Source organism: Oryctolagus cuniculus, chromosome 11, assembly GCF_051225735.1.
Source record: "Oryctolagus cuniculus isolate XC-2025 breed Fujian yellow rabbit chromosome 11, ASM5122573v1, whole genome shotgun sequence".
NCBI lineage: Eukaryota > Metazoa > Chordata > Mammalia > Lagomorpha > Leporidae > Oryctolagus > Oryctolagus cuniculus.
Genome location: NC_142877.1, coordinates 106,713,650 through 106,733,781, shown reverse-complemented (window position 1 = coordinate 106,733,781; position 20,132 = coordinate 106,713,650). Strand labels below are relative to the sequence as shown.

Here is a 20,132-nt window from a genome sequence, read left to right as displayed (position 1 = left end):
TCAAGCCCAGAATCAGAAACTCAATCCAGGTTTCCTGTGTGTGGGGCAGGAGCCCAGGTACTTGAGTTACCACTGCTGCTCCCCAGGGTCTGCATTGGTGGGAAGCTGAAGCCAAGGAGTGCAGGCAGGTATCAACTGCAGGCCCCGATGCCCGCCCCTGTGTGCGAAGTTTTATTGGAACACAGCCACCCCGGTTGTTTTCTTTTTCTTTTCTTTTTGTTAATCACTTCATTTGCTCTTTGCTGTCCTAGTTGAGCAGCTACAATCCAGACCACAAAGCCCAAAATATTCACTAACTGGCCCTTTACAGACAGCGTGAGCTGACTCCTGACTGTATGCTACCAGTGAAGATGGCTTTCCCTGTCTATTCAACCAAAAAAATAATAAAAATTAATTGCAGGTGTGTGCCAGTTATAAAGACCCATAGGAACACTAAGGGTTACTAGTCCTGGCACCATGCGGGGGTGCAGCTCTAAATAAATGCATTGAGTAAAGGGCGCCAGCATCGGCACTGTGGTGCCCAGCGGGGAGAGTGCAGGTGGAGACCCGGGCTCACCTCCTGGCTGCGTGGTGGGAGGGGGGTGCCGGTACCATCTTCATACCTTGTTGTAAAACATCCCCTTTGGTTTAGGCGTGTTTTGGCAATCCTGTGACCCCAGGAAAGGCTGGGCTGAAGGCAGACATGTGCCTCATTTCCGGGTCGTAGAGACCTGTCTCAGAGCAGAGAGCCGTACACCTGGCAGGTGGAGGGGCCTCCGCTGGGTAAAGGATCCCTTCCCACAGCCTCCTGAGTGGCCATCTGCCATCGGCCTGAGTTTGTCGCATGATCGCAAGGCTGCCAGCCTTCTCATGCTCAGCTGAGTCAGCGATGCTCATGTCCCTTGGCTGTGACAGCTGTGCACGTGTGAGGACGGCTGCCACGACACGGCAACCCCCTTGGACTTGGTTTTCGGGTAGCTCATCTTTGCCCTCTGTCGGGTCTGTCAGTCTTCCCTGGGAAGCGAACCATGTGGTCCTTAGCCCAGGACACCCTGTCACTGTGTGCTTCTCCAGGTTTCCCTGGACTTCTGTCACGCCTTGGGGCTCAGTGCCGGCAGCCTCACATGGAGCTCGTGGTCAGCTCCGTCCTCACTGGGTCCCATCTGTACTGACATGGGTGGATTTTGGAGAAAGGAGAATAGGGCAAAAAGCTTTTTGTAAACTTCTTTATAATTTCACCCATTAAAAAAAAGGATTTATTTCTTTTAAAAAAAAAAAAAGAGTGACAGGGAGAGACAGAGAGTCTTCCATTGCTAGTTCAACAGCCAGGGCTGAAGCCAAGGAGCCAGGAGCTTCATCTGGGTCTCCTACATGGGTGGCAGGTGCCCTTGGACTTGGGCCGCCCTGCACTGCTTTCCCAGAACATTAACAGGGAGCTGGTTCAGAAGTGGAGCAGCCGGGACATGAACCTGCTTCTCTATGAGATGGACCAGTGCAGTGGCTACAGCTTTTATCAGCTGTGCCACAATGCCAGCCCCTGATCTCCTGAACGTTAACAGGGAGTTTAACTGGTTGAGGAGAAACCATCCCCTGTGGGCCTTTGTCTGTGCCTGTCACCCAGTAGCAGGTGTTTACAGGGAGATGAAGGTATGTGTGATTTTTAAGTCCAATGCTGCGTGGTTTTAGGTAAGGTAGTGTGGAGGCAGACAGGCTAGCTGACTGGTGGGCCTGGGCTTTTGACTTCAGTGGGCTGGTCCTTTCCTGACTCATTTTGTTACATTCCCTAGGGCTCTGAGGGACTGTTTCATCCAAGTGATTTCCTAAGAAACCGAGACACTTGGAAAACTGAATTGTACATGGAGATGGAACTCTCCAAGTCGACTGGAATATGTCTTCTTTTTTGAGCAGAAAAATCTACTTGAGAACCACGATTAACACCAGAACATCAGAATTGATCTGAGTAGATGTGTATTTAACTAGAGGAGCAGAGAGTGAGCAGGCACTCCCATTGCTGACTCACCCTTCAGATGCCTGCGGTGTCTGGGGCTGGGCCAGGTGGAGTGGGGCCGGAGCCAGGAACCCAGTCCAGGTCTCCCATGTGCTTGGCAGGAACCTGATCACTTGAGCCACCCCCACTGCCTCTCAGGGTCTGCGTTAGCAGAAAGCTGGAGTCGGGAGCCGAGTGTGGGTATTGAACCCAGGTGCTCTGATGGGAGACACTGGAGTTACTAGGCCAGAAGACTGCCCCTTAACAAATGATTTTTAATAGTGGATGAGGCAGGCATGGTTAAGGTAATAGCTTTCCATTTTTTGCTGTCAGAACTCCATGATGTTGTTGTTGTGTTTTTTTTTTTTTTTTTTTTTGACAGGCAGAGTGGACAGTGATAGAGAGACGGAGAGAAAGGTCTTCCTTTGCCGTTGGTTCACCCTCCAATGGCCGCCACGGCCGGCGCACCACACTGATCCGAAGGCAGGAGCCAGGTGCTTCTCCTGGTCTCCCATGGGGTGCAGGGCCCAAGCACTTGGGCCATCCTCCACTGCACTCCCTGGCCACAGCAGAGAGCTGGCCTGGAAGAGGGGCAACCGGGACTAGAACCTGGTGTGCCGGCACTGCAAGGCGGAGGATTAGCCTAGTGAGCCGCGGCACCGGCCGAGAACTCCATGTTTTAAAAGTTTGCTTTTGGGACCAGTGCTGTGCCACAGTGGGCCAAAACCACTGCCTGCAGTGCCAGCATTCCATATCAGTACTGATTCAAATCCTGGCTGCGCCACTTCTGATCCAGCTCTCTATAATGTGCCTGGGAAAGCAGTGGAGGGTGGCCCAAGTGTTTGGGCCCCTGCACCCATGTGGGAGACCCAGAAGAAACTCCTGGCATTGGCCTGGCCCAGCCCCAACCATTGCAGCCATTTGGGGAGTGAATCAGCAGATGGAAGATCTCTCTCTCTCTCTCTGTCTCTCCCTCCCTCTCTGTAATTCTTTCAAATAAATGTATAAATCCTTTTTTAAAAAAAATTGTTTTTATTTATTTGGGGAAGGGAAGAGAGAGATCCATCGATCCTCTGTCTTCTGGTTCATGCCCCAAATGCCTGGGAACAACTTGCACAATCCAGGATCCAGGAACTCCATCATCTGGGTCTTCTCTGTGGGTGGCAGGGGCCCAAGTATTTGCGCTTGTCATCTGCCTTCCAGGGTGAACGTTAGCAGAAAACTTGGTCAGAAACAGGCTGGACTCTTTCCCAGGCACTCTGGTATAGAGTGTAGGCTTCCCAAGTGGCAGCTTAACCCCCTGCACAACGTGCCTGCCCCAGAGTTCTTTTATATACTTACAATCATTGCAGAGCCCAGAGTTTTTGTTTATATAGATTATATATATCAAAACTATTAGAGATTAAAACCAAAAAATTTTAAAGTTATGTAATTATTGATTCATTAAAAATAACAAATCCATTATCTGTTGATGTAAACGGCCTACATTTATGCAACGTGACTATTTTCCAAGATAAGTTTAGAAGAATGTCCTGGTTTCACATTGTTGCAGATTTCTGTGATGTCTGGATTCATAGAAGACAGCTGGAATCAGAGCTGATTCTGCATTCAGTCTGTGTGGTCTCAGACCTCATGTGAGCCCCGGAAGGCTCACTGCACCCTGGCAAGAGAACAGGAGGCAAAAAGGCAAAAGATGTCTATTAAAATCTCGTCACTCCCATCAATGTACTGACAGCACAGATTGATAGTTGGCGTACTTCTAGAGGGCAACATCCAAATTGGGTCTCACTGGGCCAGCGTGGAGGTGTTGGCTGGACTGCATTCCTTCTGAGGCGCTGCTGGAGACAGCTTGTTCTCCCTGTCTTCTCGAGGTTTCCCGTGGGCTTTGCGGCTCCTTCCATTGTCAAAGCCAGCATTGACCCTCCTGCCTGCCTTTGCCAGCCCCAGAGACCCGTGTGATCCTGTGGGCCTGCCTGATGATCCGAGATGCCCTCTCTCCAGCTAACTGTAGCCTCGTCCAGCTGCAGCCCCCTCTCCTCCCTTGCCACGTTGGGTAACGTAGTCACAGGATCTAGGGGTTAGGACACGGCTGACTCTGGAGAGCTGTTATTCTGCCTGCCGCTAAGGTCTTAGTGTTAACCAGGGGAAGAGTTGTGGACTCAGAGATCCTTGAAAGTGGAGGTGGCTCCTGGATTATGCTGATTGACCTAGGAAATAGGGAAGCCGAGTGGGTGAGTGGGATAAGGAAAGGACCAACACTTCTGAAGCAGCTCCTGTGTGCAGTGCCAAGCGCTCACCTCACCCCGTGTGGCTAGGCAGCTCGGTGACTCTGGGCCTCTGACTCGCCTTCTCAGCCTGGTTTTCCTCATCTGCAGAGTGCAGATTGCGTCATTTACCTCTTGGGGTTCTGGCGATGTTAGTGGAGAGACTGGCACCGGCTCTAACCCACTGAGCTAACTGGCTGGACGGGAGATTTACTGAGAAAACGGAAGAGCAGTGTGGTGCCTGGCATATGTGAGGCACTGGTGCTTGTTCCTCCATTGTGCAGAAAAATCCACTTGAGAGCCACGATTAATGCCAGGATATCAGAATTGCTCTCCTGCGGGGCTGTGTATTTAACAAGAGAAGCAGCGAGTGAGCAGGCACTCCCATTGCTGGCTCACCCTTCGAATGCCTGCAGTGTCTGGGCTGGGCCAGCACTGTGCTGCCGTGAAAAATTCCAATAGTGGGTCTAGAATTTGGTCTTAAAAAAAAAAATCTTAAAAAGAGATTTATTTACTTTGAAAGGCAGAGTTGGAGAGGGGGAGAGAGAGATCTTGCATCCACTGGTTTATGCCCCAGATGGCTCACAATGCCGGCCCCAGAAGTTGATCTTTTGATAAGGCACGATTTTCTTTTTCTGAGTTTTTTTCCTTGAAGATAATGTCCTTTTCTTTTGAGCAGTTTAGTTTTTATTTTTAATTAAATGACTTATCTTAAGATTAGCTTGTCTTTAAACCATTACTACTTTCGATTGTATTATTTCAAATGTGGTTGTGAGTAGTTTATTTTTGTAATTTTAGGAAGCGTGCTGTGTTTCCATGGAGTCGTCAGAATTACAGATATTACTTTCAGGGTAATTGGAGGTGTGAATTTAACTTTGGGTGGGAGTGGTACACATGGCAAGCCCGTTGCTAATTCAGATGAGTCATGCTGTTTGCCGTGGATTGCTTTTCCCTGGAGCTGGTACAGAGTAGGTAAACTAATGGAAAAATGACAGCTGCTTCTTTAGATTGATGGATGCAGTGAAAACAGCTTGTGAACGGCTGCTTCCCCTCTCCTGTCATTGTGAAGCTGTTGTCTTCCCCACAGCCTGGGATGTTGCTCACTGCAGCCCTGGATGGCGGCTGGCATGGAGGAGGTGTGCTAGGTGAGTGTAGTAAGTGGGGAAGCCAGTTTATAAAAATATTACATGATGCATGGTCCCATGTATATAAAGTTCTAGGAAGTGCACATCAGGGGCTGGCATCGTGGCATAGCAGGTAAAGCTGCTGCCTGCAACACTGGCATCCCATAGGGGTGCTGGTTTGAGTCCTGGCTGCTGCACTTCCAATCCAACTCCCTGCTAATGGCCTGGGAAAGCAGTGGAAGATGGCCCAACTGCTTGAACCCCTGTCAGCCATGTAGGAGACCTGGAGAAAGCTCCTGGCTTCTTCCTGGCCCATCCCTGGCAGTTGTGGCCATTTGGGGAGTGAACCAGCAGATAGAAGACCTCTCTCTCTTTCCCTCCCTCCCTCACTCCCTCGCTCCCTCTTTCCATTATTCTGACTTTCAAATAGATCAAATAAACCTTCAAAAAAAAAAAAAAAAAAAAAAAAAAGAAACACATCTATATGACCCTAAGATCAGTCGTGGCCTGGGGATGGCAGGGGTGGAAGACAGGTGGGCTGGGGTTGAGAGGATGTGAGGTGGTATCGGGATGTTCCACAGGCTCACTACCCTTAATCTGTTGTGTGTGTGTGTCGGATTGCATGAGACTGTAGGCTCTGTGGGCCATGTATCGTACACCATTTGTACTTCCATAAAACTATAAAATAAAACCAAAGACATCCAGGGAGGATTGTGGTTTAGCCTGGCTGGAGAGAGAGACTCCCCTGTAGGGAGCACGAGGAGCGGCCCATCAGGACTGCTACCCCTGCAGCTTCTGCAGCGGGAGGGCAAGGCCCCCGCAGACCCTGGAATCTGTGCTGAGTCAGAGTTACGTCAGCTCTCACTAAGGGTTGGAGGTGTGCTAGGCAGGTGACAGCGTGGATTTTCTCTTTCTGGGCACTTTGTTCTGGAATCTCTTACTGCACTAGTGTAGACACCGTATTTCTAGTTGACATAGAGTAATTGCATGTGTTTATGGGGTAAAGTGTGCTGTGTCGATATCCACGTACAGCATGTAGTGATCAAGTTAGTGCAGCTAGCACAGCTGTCACCTCAGACATTTGCCATTTCTTGGTGGAGGGAACATTCACAGCCCTAGCTCTTCTGAAATACACAATAAATTATCATTAACTCCCATCATCCCACCACCACCTGCTAAAGAAACTGGGACTGTAACATTTTATGCCTTCTTTTAAAAAGGAGATTTTCAAATCTTAATGCCAGAATCTTTATGCTGGTGTTTTTTGTTTGTTTTGTTTTGAAGATTTATTTTATTTATTTGACAGGCAGAGTTACAAAGAGAGGGGAAGAGAGCGAGAGCACTTCCATCCGCTGGTTCACTCTCCAAATGGTTGCAATGGCCAGGGCTGGGCCAGGCCGAAGCGCGAGCTTCTCCCAGGTCTCCCATGTTGGTGCAGGAGCCCAAGGACTTGGGCCATCCTCCACTGCTAGAGCTCAAACCGGTGCTTTTTTGGGAGGCAGGCACCACAGGTGGGTGACTTCACCTGCTGCGCTACAACGCCAGCCTCACATCATACACCTTGACTGAAGAGTGATTTATAATGAATGATACTGGGGAATCTAGAGCTATGGGAGAAAATAGTTTGTGGCTAAAAGGAATCTTGCTGGCGCCACGGCTCACTAGGTTAACCCTCCGCCTGTGGCGTCGCCACCCCAGGTTCTAGTCCTGGTCGGGGCGCTGGATTCTGTCCCGGTTGCCCCTCTTCCAGTCCAGCTCTCTGCTGTAGCCTGGGAAAGCAGTGGAGGATGGCCCAAGTGCTTGGGCCCTGCACCCGCATGGGAGACCAGGAGGAAGCACCTGGCTCCTGGCTTCGGATCGGCACAGCGCCGGCTGTATCAGCCATTTGGGGGGTGAACCAACAGAAGGAAGACCTTTCTCTCTCTCTCTCTCTCTCACTGTCTAACTCTGCCTGTCAAAAAAAAAAAAAAAAAAAAAAAAAAAAAAAAAAAAAAGCATCCTATTTAGATCCCTTAGGTCTGCACTAGTATGAGTCATTGCATCTCGGCCTCAGTTGGAGGTCACACTTTCTACTCCTCTTCTTACTGTGTAATTATTTGCAGGAAGGATATTAAGTAGACATGCTACATCACCTATACTTGTTGGCAGCAAGCGTAACATACAAATTATAAACAAGTGTGAAGTCTGTGTTGTCGTCAGATTGTTCTGGAAGGTATCAGAACAAGTTCAAGTCTTCAGGCAACTGTTGGTGGCAGAGCTGCGGTCCTGCCTGCGCCGTGCGTGGCTCCACAGAAGGTGGGTTGTGGGAGGGTGACAGTGCCATTCTCGGCAGTGAGGTTTCGAGGCTTGGGACCTCGGGTTCACCTGCAGTAGAGACAGTGGGGGAGAGTGAAGGCTGCTTCAACTTTGAAACGAGAAGTATGTCTGCACTTTTCATTTTCTTTTTCTTTTTGACAGGCAGAGTTATAGACATGAGAGAGACAAAGGTCTTCCTTCCGTTGGTTCACTCCCCAAATGGCCACTGCGGCTAGCGCTGTGCCGATCCAAAGCCAGGAGCCAGGTGCTTCTTCCTGGTCTCCCATGCGGGTGCAGGAGGCCAAGCACTTGGGCCATCCTCCACTGCACTCCCGGGCCACAGCAGAGAGCTGGACTGAAAGATGAGCCACTGGGACTTAGAACTCAGCACCCATATGGGATGCCGGTGCTGCGGGCGGAGGATTAACCAAATAAGCCACGGCGCCGGCCCTGTGTTTTTTGTTTTTACTCTGTATGCATAGTTTTGAAAGCTTCTTTTTAGTACATGAGGGGTCTTCAGAAGTTCATGGGAAATGTGTTTTATGAAAAAGCTGTGTGAATTTCCAATCTTTTTTGCACCAAAAATGATCTTTCATTCCATTTTCCATGAACTTTTTAACTTACTCTTATAATGTGATAGAATTTGGAGCCATGTGAAATAAACATGAAATAATTCATATTTGCAAGTCTTCATGAATATGAATATTATGAAATGTAAGCATGGAGATATGGTCAAATTAGGGATGAGCAGCTGGCTTGAAGCCGCTGTAGCTTGTGTTGATGTAGGAGCAGAGAAACGCGTCACACAGAGAAACGCGTCACACAGCCCGTGCTCTTGACCCTGCTTAGCTGGCCGCATCCCCAGTTTTCGCTTCTGTGCTGTGGGTGCAGCAGCAGCACCTCAGTGCACCTGCCTGCTAGTCAGCTGGCTGAGCTGTGGGTCTCCTGAGCCCCGGAGAAAATGGAAGCTGTCCTCCTGTTTTCTGTCACTTCCGGCTTTCTCTAGGAGAACAAGGCTGTTGCTCCATTTTCCCCACTTCGGTTTCTTCTTCAGTCTCTCTTGTTTGTATACAGGTTGAGTGTCCCTTACCTCAAATGCTTGCGACCAGAAATGTGTCAGGTTTTGGAGGGGGTTGGGATTTGGAATATTTGTTTAGCCATTGCAGTTGAGCATCCCTAGTCTGAAAACCTGAACTCTGAAATGCTCTCAAATCCACAGCGTTTGGAGGATCACACTGGCGCCAGATCAGTGCTCACAAAGTTGTGGATTTGGGAGCATTTTGGATTTTTGGGTCACCTTTGCTTAACTCATATGCCCCCCCGCCCCGAAACCAGCTTGAAATGTGATGCATAAAAAATTATAGCTAAATAACTTAAATAATGTTATTTAAAAAGTTAAACCATTACTTTAAAGAAAAACATTGTCTTAATGTTTCTGGGATTGTGGTTTGCTCTATCAAAAAGTCGAACCTTCTGGGTTTCAGGTGTATTCCCGCTTCGTGACTGGGTTGTGTTCCTATGAACGCGTCCTGGTCCCGAGTGCAGATCCGAGGTGACTGAGGCTCCAGCTGGAACGGGTGTTCCCTCACTCTCTGCCTCATTAACCTGGTAACAGAATGATCCTGTATCAGTGCACATGCACTTCCCGGAGCGGTTCCGCAGCGCGGATTCCTGGAAGGCCGATGACCAGGTCAAAGGGGACGGGTATTTTTTAAAGACTCTTGGTGCCTGTGGCCAAGCTGCCTTGAAGGAGGCTGCCGCTACCGTTGACTCATCGCCTTTCCCAGCGAGGGGGTGAGACTGCCCGGGTCGCTGTGCCAGCCCTGGGTCCCGTGGTTAGCAGCAACCCCCGAGTCACACGCTCACAGGCACCCGGACACCTGCAGAACCACGCCGCAGCCCGTCAGCTGCACGACAACATCATGCTTTTGTTTCATAGCCAGTAACACATGCTTGTCACAGAGACACGTGCATGCGAACTAGAGACGGGCGAACCGCGCATCATTCCTGCTTTCAGAGAGAGCTGCCGCTACCGCACAAGTGATTGCTTTAGCTTGCCTTTTTTTGGTAATTAGAATGGTTGAACATTTATGTGTATTAGCCATTCCTCTCTTGTATGGAATTAAAGTTTAAAAAATGTAATTGACATGTAATTGTTCATATTAATGGGGCATAAGTGTGACATTTCAGCTCATGTCCACAATTTGTCATGATAAAATCTGAGCAGTTAGCATATCCATCAACTCAAACCCTTCTCATTTCTTTGTACGGAGAACATTCAAATCCCTCCCTTCTCACTATTTTGAACTACACGATGCATTCCTGCGGTGGAACCCCAGAACTTATTACTGCTCGCTCTTTGTACCACGTCCACCTCTGACCGTCCTCCCTCTCCTCCACCTTCCCCAGCCTGTGGGGACCACCATTCTCTGGCTACTTCATGAGATCAGCTGTTGTAGATTTCACGAGCCAGTGAGACCATTCAGTGTATGTATTTCAGTGCCTGTGAACTTAAGTCAGTTAACACAATGTTCTCCAGGCTCATCTGCGTTGGCACAAATGATAGGATTTCATTCTTTTTTGATGGCTGAGTTGTATTACATGGTATAAATACACATTTTCTTTTTATCCACTCATCCAGCAAGGGCTGCTTAAGTTGATTCTCTGGCTTAGTTACTGGGAATTGTACTATAATAAGAGAATTTTGAAATCTCTTCCAGCTGCTGAATTATTCTTTTCTTTTTCTTTTTTTTTTTTTAAATAATATTAAGGATACCCCTCCTCTCCTCTTTCTACAATGGTCCAGCCCTGGCAGGCTTGGTGCCTTTGTTAAGGGAGAGTTCTGTAGCAAATCTGGACATGAAAGGGGATGAAGAGTCAATGGTAATTGTGCTGCCCAAGTTCAGATCCTTGCACAGTTGAAAATGTGGGATACAGGCCTTGTGCTGTGGCATAATGGGTAAAGCTGCTGCCCACAATGCTACCATCCTTTGCTAATGATCTGGGAGAAGCAGAGGAAGATGGTCCAAGTGCTTGCGCCTGGCCACTCTTGTGGAAGACCTGGAAGAAGCTTCTGGCTTTGGCCTGTTCCAGCCCTGGCCATTGCAGCCATCTAGGGAGTAAACCAGAGGATGTAAGATCAAATAAAATAAACAGATCCTGTATAAAATGTGGAATAAGTGAAACTTATCAGACCTCTGTATCTAAGTTCTAACTTCATTCCTATTCTCTGTTAGTGGTGAATATAAAATTTATGGAATGGCATTTTTTTCATGATAGTCTTAATTTTTTTATATAAGGGGAATAAATTTCATATATACAGGTTTTTTTTTTTTTTTTTTTTTTGACAGGCAGAGTGGACAGTGAGAGAGAGAGACAGAGAGAAAGGTCTTCTGTTTTGCCGTTGGTTCGCCCTCCAATGGCCTCTGCGGCCGGTGCACCGTGCTGATCTGATGGCAGGAGCCAGGTGTTTCTCCTGGTCTCCCATAGGGTGCAGGGCCCAGCACTTGGGCCATCCTCCACTGCACTCCCTGGCCACAGCAGAGAGCTGGCCTGGAAGAGGGGCAACGGGGACAGGATCCGGTGCCCTGACCAGGACTAGAACCCGGTGTGCTGGTGCCACAAGGCAAAGGATTAGCCTAGTGAGCCGCGGCGCTGGCCTTCATGTATACAGTTTTAAGAGCATAATGATACTTCCCATCCTATGCTCCCTCCTCCTTCCTTTATTTTCTTCTAATTTTGACAATGATATGCTTTCAATTTAGTTTATAATCCCAAGCTTAACACTCCACTAAATAAATAATTCAACAAGCGGTAAGTAGAAAGACCGTTGTTCCTCAGGAGTATAGACAAGAGCTATACACAATAGTCAAATCCCAAAATGTCAGTTTTGTTCATGTGCATTACATTTTTTTGGTACTCTGTATATTAGTTATGACAAATCAGGGAAAATGTGATATTTGTCTTTTTGGGCCTGGCTTACTTCACTTCTTATATCCTGGGTATTAATCCTTTATCAGATGTGAAGTTTGCAAATACTTTCTTCTATTCTGTCGGTTACCTCCTCACTTTGTTGACTGTCTCCATTGCTGCGCAGAAGCTTCTTAGCCTGATGTAATCCCATTTGTTTATGCTTTTGTTGGCTGTGCTTCTAGGGTCTTACCCAGGAAATCTTTGCCTAGGACAGTGTCTTGCAGTGTTTCCCCTAGTAATTTGATGATTGCAGGTGTTAGATTTAGATTCTGATCCGTTGTGAGTTGATTTTGGTAGAAGGTGTAACGTGGGGTCCTGTTTCATGCTTCTGTATGCAGAGATTGAGTTTTCCCAATGCTGTTTGTTGAAGAGACTGTCCTTTTTCCGGGGAGTGATTTTAACTCTTTTGTCAAAGATTAGTTGATTACAGATATGTGGATTAATTTCTGGGGTCTATCTGTTCCATTGATCCAAATAACTGTTCTTGTGCCCGTATCAGGCTGTTCTTATTATAACTGCCCTGTAATATGTCTTGAAATCTGATATTGTGATGCTGCCAACTTTATTTTTACGGCTTAGCATTACTTTAGCTATTTGGGGTCTCTTGTGATTCCATATGAATTTGAGTTTTTTTCCAGATCTGAGAAAAACATCTTTGGTATTTTGAGATTGCATTGAATCTATAAATTGCTTTGAGTAGAATGGAATTTTGATGCTATTAATTCTTCCAGTCCATGAACATGGCAGATTTTTCCATTTTAGTGTGTGTCTATGTTGTCTTGTGTTTCTTTAATGTTTCGTAATTTTCCTTGAATCTGCTGATTCACTTCCCAAATGGCCACAATGGCTGGAGCTGAGCTGATCTGAAGCCGGGAGACAGGAGCTTCTTCTGGGTCTCCTATGAGGGTGCAGGGGCCCAAGAACTTGGGCCACCTTCTACTGCTTTCTTAGGTCATAGCAGAGAGCTGAATTGGAAGAGGAGCAGCTGGGACTCAAACCCATGTCCTTATGGGATGCTGGCATTGCAGGTGGCAGCTTTACTCACTGTGCCACAGTGCCGGCCCCTGAGATGACTTAGGTAGTTGGGCCTTGCCAACCATGTGGGAGGCCCAGGCTGAATTATGGGCTCCTGACTTTAGCTTGGCCCAGTCCTAGCAGTTGTGGGCATCTGGGGAGTGAACCAATGGAAGGGAGATCTCTGTCTGCCTAGCAAGTCAAAGCAAATAAAAGTAGAAGCTACTAAGTGCTCTGGGGGCTCCCGGTTTGCACATGGACTCTTGGTCGCTGCACAGCCTCCAACTCCAAGCAGCTGCACTGGACCCTGTGTTCTGTCTGGAGCTCTGGTCAGAGCAGCGGAGCCACATGTCTGTTTCTTTGTGCTTAGTGCACTGTCTTCCTGTCCCCGTCCATGATCCACAAAAGGCATCCTGTTTTGAGCGTGTGCCTACCCTGGCCGATGCTTTGGGGATGGCTGGGCCGGTCAGGGGCCTTTGCTTTACTCTGAGAGTCTGGAGTGCAGACGGTTTCCCTCCCGGAGAGTGCTTGGCCGTGTCTTCTTTTGCCTGGGAGCTGTTCGCAGCTCCTCTTTGCAGCGGGTGCCCAGGGTGCTGAGATCCTTTTGAAGCACCCGAGGCTGTCCTCGTGCTGATTTTGAGGGTGCCAGAGGCGGCGAGCGACCTGGTGGCTGGGAATGGTGCTCAGGTGAGGAACCCGCTCCGGCGGGACATCCCTGCAGCTGTGGGCAGGCACTGCCCTGCCATGATTTTCCATCAGGGTGGTTTCTTCTTGAGGGCTTCAGGTTAAGTCTGCCCTGGTCGTGAAAGGGAGAGGGACCTTCTTGCAAACGCTACTTAAACAGGCCACTAGGACTTCCCTTGGGAAGGTCATGGGTGAAAGTGGAGCCTTGGATCCCTCCAAGCAGTTCCGCCCACTTGCATCTATGGGCAGCGCTGTGCTCATGTTCAGAAAATAGCCCCGCAGTGGCCCGTGGATTACGTCAGGCCCTGCAGTCTGGGGTGTTGGATACCTGAGCGCTTGGTGCTGCCAGCTTCCCCACCTTCCTCAGAGCCAATTCTGGTGAACGCTCTGCCTTCAAGTTTCTGTTTACCTTCCTCGAATCTGTCTTATTTGCAAGTTAGTAAAAAGCTGAGGTTATTGTCCCCTTGGCTTTGACAAAAGAAGCTAATGAGGAAATGCAAGTGTGGGTGGATTGTGGCTACGTGGTTTTTAGTAGACTTGATCATGGCCACTGGACAATATGAAATCCGCTCATTCATCCATATGTTTACCTTGATGGGCGCGGAAGGCCTGTGTAGGATCTAAGGGCTGCGTTTTTATTGTGTGTGCCTTGGAAGCTTGGCTGGGGGCCATGAGCAGGCATTGGGAACAACCCCACTGGAATTTTCTGCCAACTCTATATGTGCATTTTCCTGGCACAAGGATTCCATGGCTCCTGTTAGGTTTCTCAAGGCCCCACATCCTGAAGTGGTCATGGGGCTTTCTGAAAAGCTCAGGTTACCTTGAGGAGGAAGGGGTGCCGCCTGCTGGGGCCTTGGCTGTCTGGTAGCTGTCACTGTGCCACAGTAATGCCTTGGGGCAGAAATGGTTCCTGTATGCTGTTCATGGTCTTGGAGAAGTATGTAGAGGGGGAAGCTTAGAAATGATGGTTTGAGACACTTTGTTTTATTTCAACAAAATCGCACCCCAGACAGATACTGGCAGATTCCCATAATCCCCGGGAAGGGAGTTAAGAACATGGATTCCGAAGCCAAACTTACAGATCCCACTCCCGGCAGTGGGATTTGGCTGTGGTGTATCCCTCCAGCACTCTAATCTCTCCGCGCCTCGAGTGTCTGCAGATCTAAGATGAGGTTGACGCAGGACGTGCCTCACAGGGTCGTTGGAAGGATGAAGAGAAGCCGTGCAAAGTGTTCTTTGTAGCGTGTAGCACATGGTGCGTGCTTTAATACATGTTAGCTGTTGTACCGGGACACGTGGTTGTCAGTTGTAAAACAGTTTGCTTTGCGTCTACATGCGTCGTTTCGTACTTGTCGCGCAGCCTCCCACCTTCAGCTCTGGCCTCTCCAGGAGCCGTTTCAAGCTCGTTTTAGAGCACCAGCGTCCTCCAGGCTGAAGGCAGGCGGTCGTGGCAGGGCAGGGCGGTCTGTGTTCTCGCCGCGCAATGAGGCCTGATGAGGCTCTTCTGTTAAATGATCGAAGGGATGAGAGTAGCGTGTTTCCCTGAAATGCCCTGTTCCACCTTCCTCCTAAATGTCACCATGGGAGGGAAATGAACAGTCATCCTCACCTGTGTTCTGGGAAAGCCTGCAACACTGGCATTTCCCACCAGTTTGCCACTTCGAGTCCCTGCTGCTCTGCTTCTGATCCAGCTCCCTGCTAATGCAGCTGGGAAGGCAGCAGAGGGTGGTCCGGGTGCTTGGGCCCCTACACCTGCGTGGGAGAGCCAGATGGAGTTCCTGGCTTCGGCCTGCCCCAGGCCTGGTTGTTGGTGGCCATTTGGGGAGCGAGCCAGCACTGTCTCTCCTTCCCTCTGCCACTCTTTCAAATAACTAAATGAATTTCTAAGAAAAAGAACTTGACTTGCAGAGATGGTATTTTCAGACTTCTGTGCACTTTCCTGAGAATGGTGGCATTTTTTGGGCAGCAGCCAGAGTAGAAGGGTGATGTCACAGTGCGGCCCGTCTCACCATTGTCCCATCCTGAGTGAGCTGCCATTCTCCTGCTCTCTTAGTTTCTTTTTTTAAATCATAGATGGCATTACTTGATGTTTAACAATGAATTAGTTCCTGGAGTAACCAGATAGCCAGGTGTTTCAACACAGTGGCAGATAAGATCCTGGCATTCCCTGTGGCATCTCGGAATTTTAAAAGGGTCCTGTGGGCTCCAGGAAGCAGTAAGGTGGAAAGAATTTTTGGAAGTCCTCCCAGAAGGAATAAGGCATGAAGCAGCTGTTCCTGCACATAGCTACAGCTGCTCAACAAGGAAACTCAAACTAGCACTGGGCCCAGCAGTGTGGGAGGAACGGCACTGCTGATAAACCGGCTGAAGGAAATGATGGGAAGGCAGACTCAGATGAACACAAAGATGTGCCCACCGCAGTGCCCTTGTGTCAAACAGGAAACAGACCTGCGTGTGCACCACAGTCACAGTTTGGTAATCCGTGCACCAAAATTTTACCTGATACTTTTTTTTTTTTAAAAAAAAAGATTTATTTACTTGAAAGTCGGCTTACACACAGAGAGGAGAGGCAGAAAGCGAGCTTTTCCATCTGCTGGTTCACTCCCCAGTTGACCACAGCAGCCGGAGCCAGGAGCCTCCTCTGGGTCCCCAATGTGGGTGCAGGGGCCCAAGGACCTGGGCCATCCTCTGTTGCTCTCCCAGGCCATAGCAGAGAGCTGGATCTGAAGAGGAGCAGCTGGGACTCGAACTGGTGCCCACATGGCACTGCAGGTGGTGGCTTTACCCACTCTGTCACAGTGCCGGCCCTTACCTAATACTTTAAGAACATCTGTCACGATATGGAAATAGGATCATGGTTGGATATTAACTTTAGAGAGCGTAATGCAACCTGTGTGTACAGTCCGGGGTCACTCATGTAAAATGGTCCAGCTGAAAAAGCACCGGCAGCAAATGCATCAGATGTGGACAGTGTTTTCTGGTGGTGAGATGTGTGTGATATTTACAACTTACTGTCTTGCAAAAGCTGTAACTTGCCTGTATTTTTAAAGTGAATGTAGCAGTAAATATATATATATATTTTTATTTTGACAGATAGTCAGACAGTGAGAGAGAGAGAGAGACAGAGAGAAAGGTCTTCCTTCCGTTGGTTCACCCCCCAGATGGCCGCTACAGCTGGCACTGTGCCGATCCGAAGCCAGGAGCCAGATGCTTCTCCTGGTCTCTCATGCGGGTGCAGGGCCCAAACACTTGGGCCATCCTCCACTGCCTTCCCGGGCCACAGCACAGAGCTGGACTGGAAGAGGAGCAACCGGGACTAGAACCTGGTGCCCATATGGGATTCAGGTGCCACAGGTGGAGGATTAACCAAGTGAGCCACGGCGCCGGCCCCAACAGTAAATATTTTTCAGAAACAGTTTACTGAGGTGTAATTTACATACCGTGTCATCATCCACTCAGTGATTTTTAGAATATTCATGAGAGGTGCACAGTCATCGCCGTTGCCTAGTCAGTTCCAGAAATTCTGTAGCCTCTGTGGTCACCCCCAGCCCCTCCAGGGCTCCATCCCTGGGCAGCCACTCCTCTGCTTTCTGTCCCAGTGGGTTTGTCTCTTCCTGTCCGTGGAATCGGGCCACACGCAGCCCTTGGTGCCTGGTTTCCTCGGCGCGGTGTGATGATTACACGGTGCGACAAATCCCTCTGGTGCTCCGGTTTCCTCGCTCTGTGTAGGAGTCCTACTATCACTTCTTGTGCGGGGTAACGTGCTTTTTTCTTTCCTTCTAGAACTGGTTCCTTCAATTATGAGCAACTTGTTGAATCCAGACGCCATTTTCTCCAACAATGAGATGAGCCTGTCGGACATTGAAATCTATGGCTTCGATTATGATTACACTTTGGTGTTTTACTCAAAACACCTCCACACGCTGATATTTAATGCTGCTCGGGACCTCCTCATCAACGAACACCGGGTAAGGCCGCAGGGACCTTTGTGTCTTCCTCCCTCGCCTTCCCCCCCGGGACTTGTGAAGAAAAGCCTGAGCCAACGTGCCCCGTGCTGGGCACCTGGAAGTCATTTGGTGACCTGCTGCTGGATGAATGAGTAGATTTTGTTCTGTTCCAAATGACTTAATTTTTTTTTAATAAAAACTGTTGTTAAAAAAAAAACCATTTGCCAAAAGACTGTCCCCAGGCATGCATCAGTAGAGATTCATCTGTTGCTGTTTGTCGTAGAGCAGCAGCGTGGTTTCTGCTAGAGCTCGGTGCAGCGGCAGCCTTGGTTAGAGGGAAATCCCTACGTGAAAGGCGAGGCGTCACCCTCGGCACTGGCTTTAGTTGCTTCCATATGTAAAGAAGACTTGACTGTGTCTGATGCACCATGGGGTTGAGGGCTTCTCATGAGGACAGAAAAAACACTCAATGCTAGGCATGCTTTCTCTAGTTTGTTGGGAATGCAGGTTAAAATTCAAATTATTTGCAATGCAGACAGTGAGGAAAAGAGAAAGAGGGAGGGAGAGTGAGGGTGGTCTCCTTCCTTCTATTTCACTTTCCAAATGCTAACCTGGGCTGAAAATGGGAGACCGGAACCCAACTCAGCTCTTACACATGCGTGGCAGGAACCGGCCCCTTGAGCTATCATTCAGTGCCTCCCAGGGCGCACAGCAGTAGGAAGCTGGAAACAGGAGTGGAGCCAGGGCTCAAGCCCACACAGCCAAATATGAGAAGTGGGTGTCCCAAGGTTTGTTCTAACCGTGGTACCCGGCTGCGCCCCTTGAGTGCATGTTTCAGAAGTCAGGATAGGTGCAGCATCCTCAGAGATGCCCCCTCCCCCACTCCGTTATCCAGCATCCTGAGAAGTGAGGTTTGAGTCTCCCTCTTGGGTGGACACACCTTTTTCCAGGACTCAGCTCTGACTTTGGGGAATTTCTCCCATGGGTTGAACAATGCTGCCTTGGTCCAGCTTTTGTTGCTGAAAGCTTGGTTCCTGTCTCTGGTGTCGATCCAGATAATGAGACAAGGTTTGAGGGTAAAGGAGAGAGAGTTTAATCTGTTGACAGATGAGAGGGTAGCAGACCTCTGAGTCTCAAGACCACTGCCCTCCTGCATGTGGCTGCTCTGGGGTTTTCAAGGAGGTTACAAGAAGTGGGGGCGCTGGTCTGGCGAAATCACGGAAGAGCCGTAGCCGCTGGTGTAGAGCCAGGCACCAAGGCTTGTGCATTCCTTCTCTGTTTCATCATGGTGGTGAGATTAGCTCTAGCCTAACCAGGTTGTCTGCAAAAGAGGTTGAGGTAAGGAACAAGGCGGTGTGTGCCTCATGGCGTGGGAGAGCAGGGAGGCAGCAGTCCGTTCTGGAAGTGTTAACAAGATGCTCTGCATGAGCCACCTGCACAGTGTTGCCTGGTGGTCTCACGGCCAGGTGGGCTTTCGTCAGCCTGGGAGCCACCTGCAGGTGGTAGTCACCCTCTGCCCCGGACCTGGAGTTCCACTGAACTGAGCCCTCGACCCCTGGAGACAATACTGGCCCCCAAGGTCTCATGTATTGGAGAAGCAAATGACCTCATGCGTCCCTGAGCTAAGCTAAGGGAGGCTGGCTAGGCTGGGGCCTGATGCTTCCTAGCGCCCACGTTCAAGGCACTGTTTGGGAATTTGATTTCACTTTCACCATTGATCTCTTCCTAATCTCCTTAAGCCTTTGTTAAGTGGCTTCTCTGTGCCAAGCCCTGCCTTGAAAGCAAGGAGGATAACATGAATAGTGTCCAAGTGTTGCCCACAGGGAACCAACAGCCTGGTGGGAGTCAGTTGTGCAGGCAAGTAAATTATGAAAGAGAGAGAGAAAGAGACAGACATTTTCCACCCATTGGGTCACTCCCCAAATGGCTGCTACATCAGGGTTTGGCCAGGCTGAAGTCAGGAACTGGAAATCCCATCCAGGTCTCCCACGTGGATAGAAGGAGCTCAAGCACTTGGGGCATTTTCTGTTGCTTTCCCAAGTGCATTCGCAGGGAGCTGGATCGGAACTGGGACTTGAACTGGTGCTTTGATACCGATGTCACAAGTGGTGACTTAGCAACGCCAGTCCCTCTTCTTCATCTGGTCACCTACTGTTGTATGTGCTGTGATTTGTCACTCTCAGATGTGAAACCCCGAACCTGCATGGCCGAGGGGGATACCATCACCTCCCTGGCTGTGAGTCTTATGCTTTGATTAATGCAGCTGCAGTGCTGGGTCCTGATCATTTAATCCATGTTTTTTTTTTTTTTTTTTTTTTTGATCCTCAGCTTTTGGTTATCAGTAGATTTAAGCAGCTCATGTTTCCTTATCCACTGTGCAGAAAAGGTATTTACCAAAAATATAACCTTCCCTTCTCCATTTAGCCAGCATTCTTCAATGATGGCCACTTCACCAAATGGAAAGCCATGCAGCCACCTCTCTCTGGTCAAGGGACTCTAAGCTGCTGCCCTCCCCCTGGCTGTGAGATGGGAAGCAGCCTAAGAATGAAGTGGTTCTGCCAGTACTTCCTGTTTGCCACCCTTCAGCACCTGTTTACCCACGGGGCAGTGAGGCCGAAGGGTGCCACACTGCCCCCTGGCATTCCCTGGGTCAGCTGCAGAGTTGTCCGTGACCTTGATATCTCTTACAGGTGTAGATTGTTATCCCAACAGCACTGTTCATTGCCTGCTCAGTGCCAAAAGCACAGGTTCTGGAGCCCGAGTGCTATGGTTCAAACCCTGCTTTCCCTACCTCTTTTCTGGGTAATCTTAATAGCTCACCCTATTTCTTAGGGCCTCAATTTCCTGCTCTGAAAAGTGGGTATAA

At 49.1% G+C, this 20,132-nt stretch overlaps 1 protein-coding gene across 1 annotated transcript in view; it reads left to right on the top strand.

The window, feature by feature from the left end:
• The window catches only part of NT5DC3 (5'-nucleotidase domain containing 3), a 57,536-nt gene that overhangs the window by 9,638 nt on the left and 27,766 nt on the right, over positions 1-20,132 (top strand). The window contains exon 2 of the mRNA XM_051845832.3: positions 17,103-17,287. Within this exon, the coding sequence (XP_051701792.1) occupies positions 17,103-17,287 (185 nt within the window). The remainder of the gene's footprint in view (positions 1-17,102; positions 17,288-20,132) is intronic.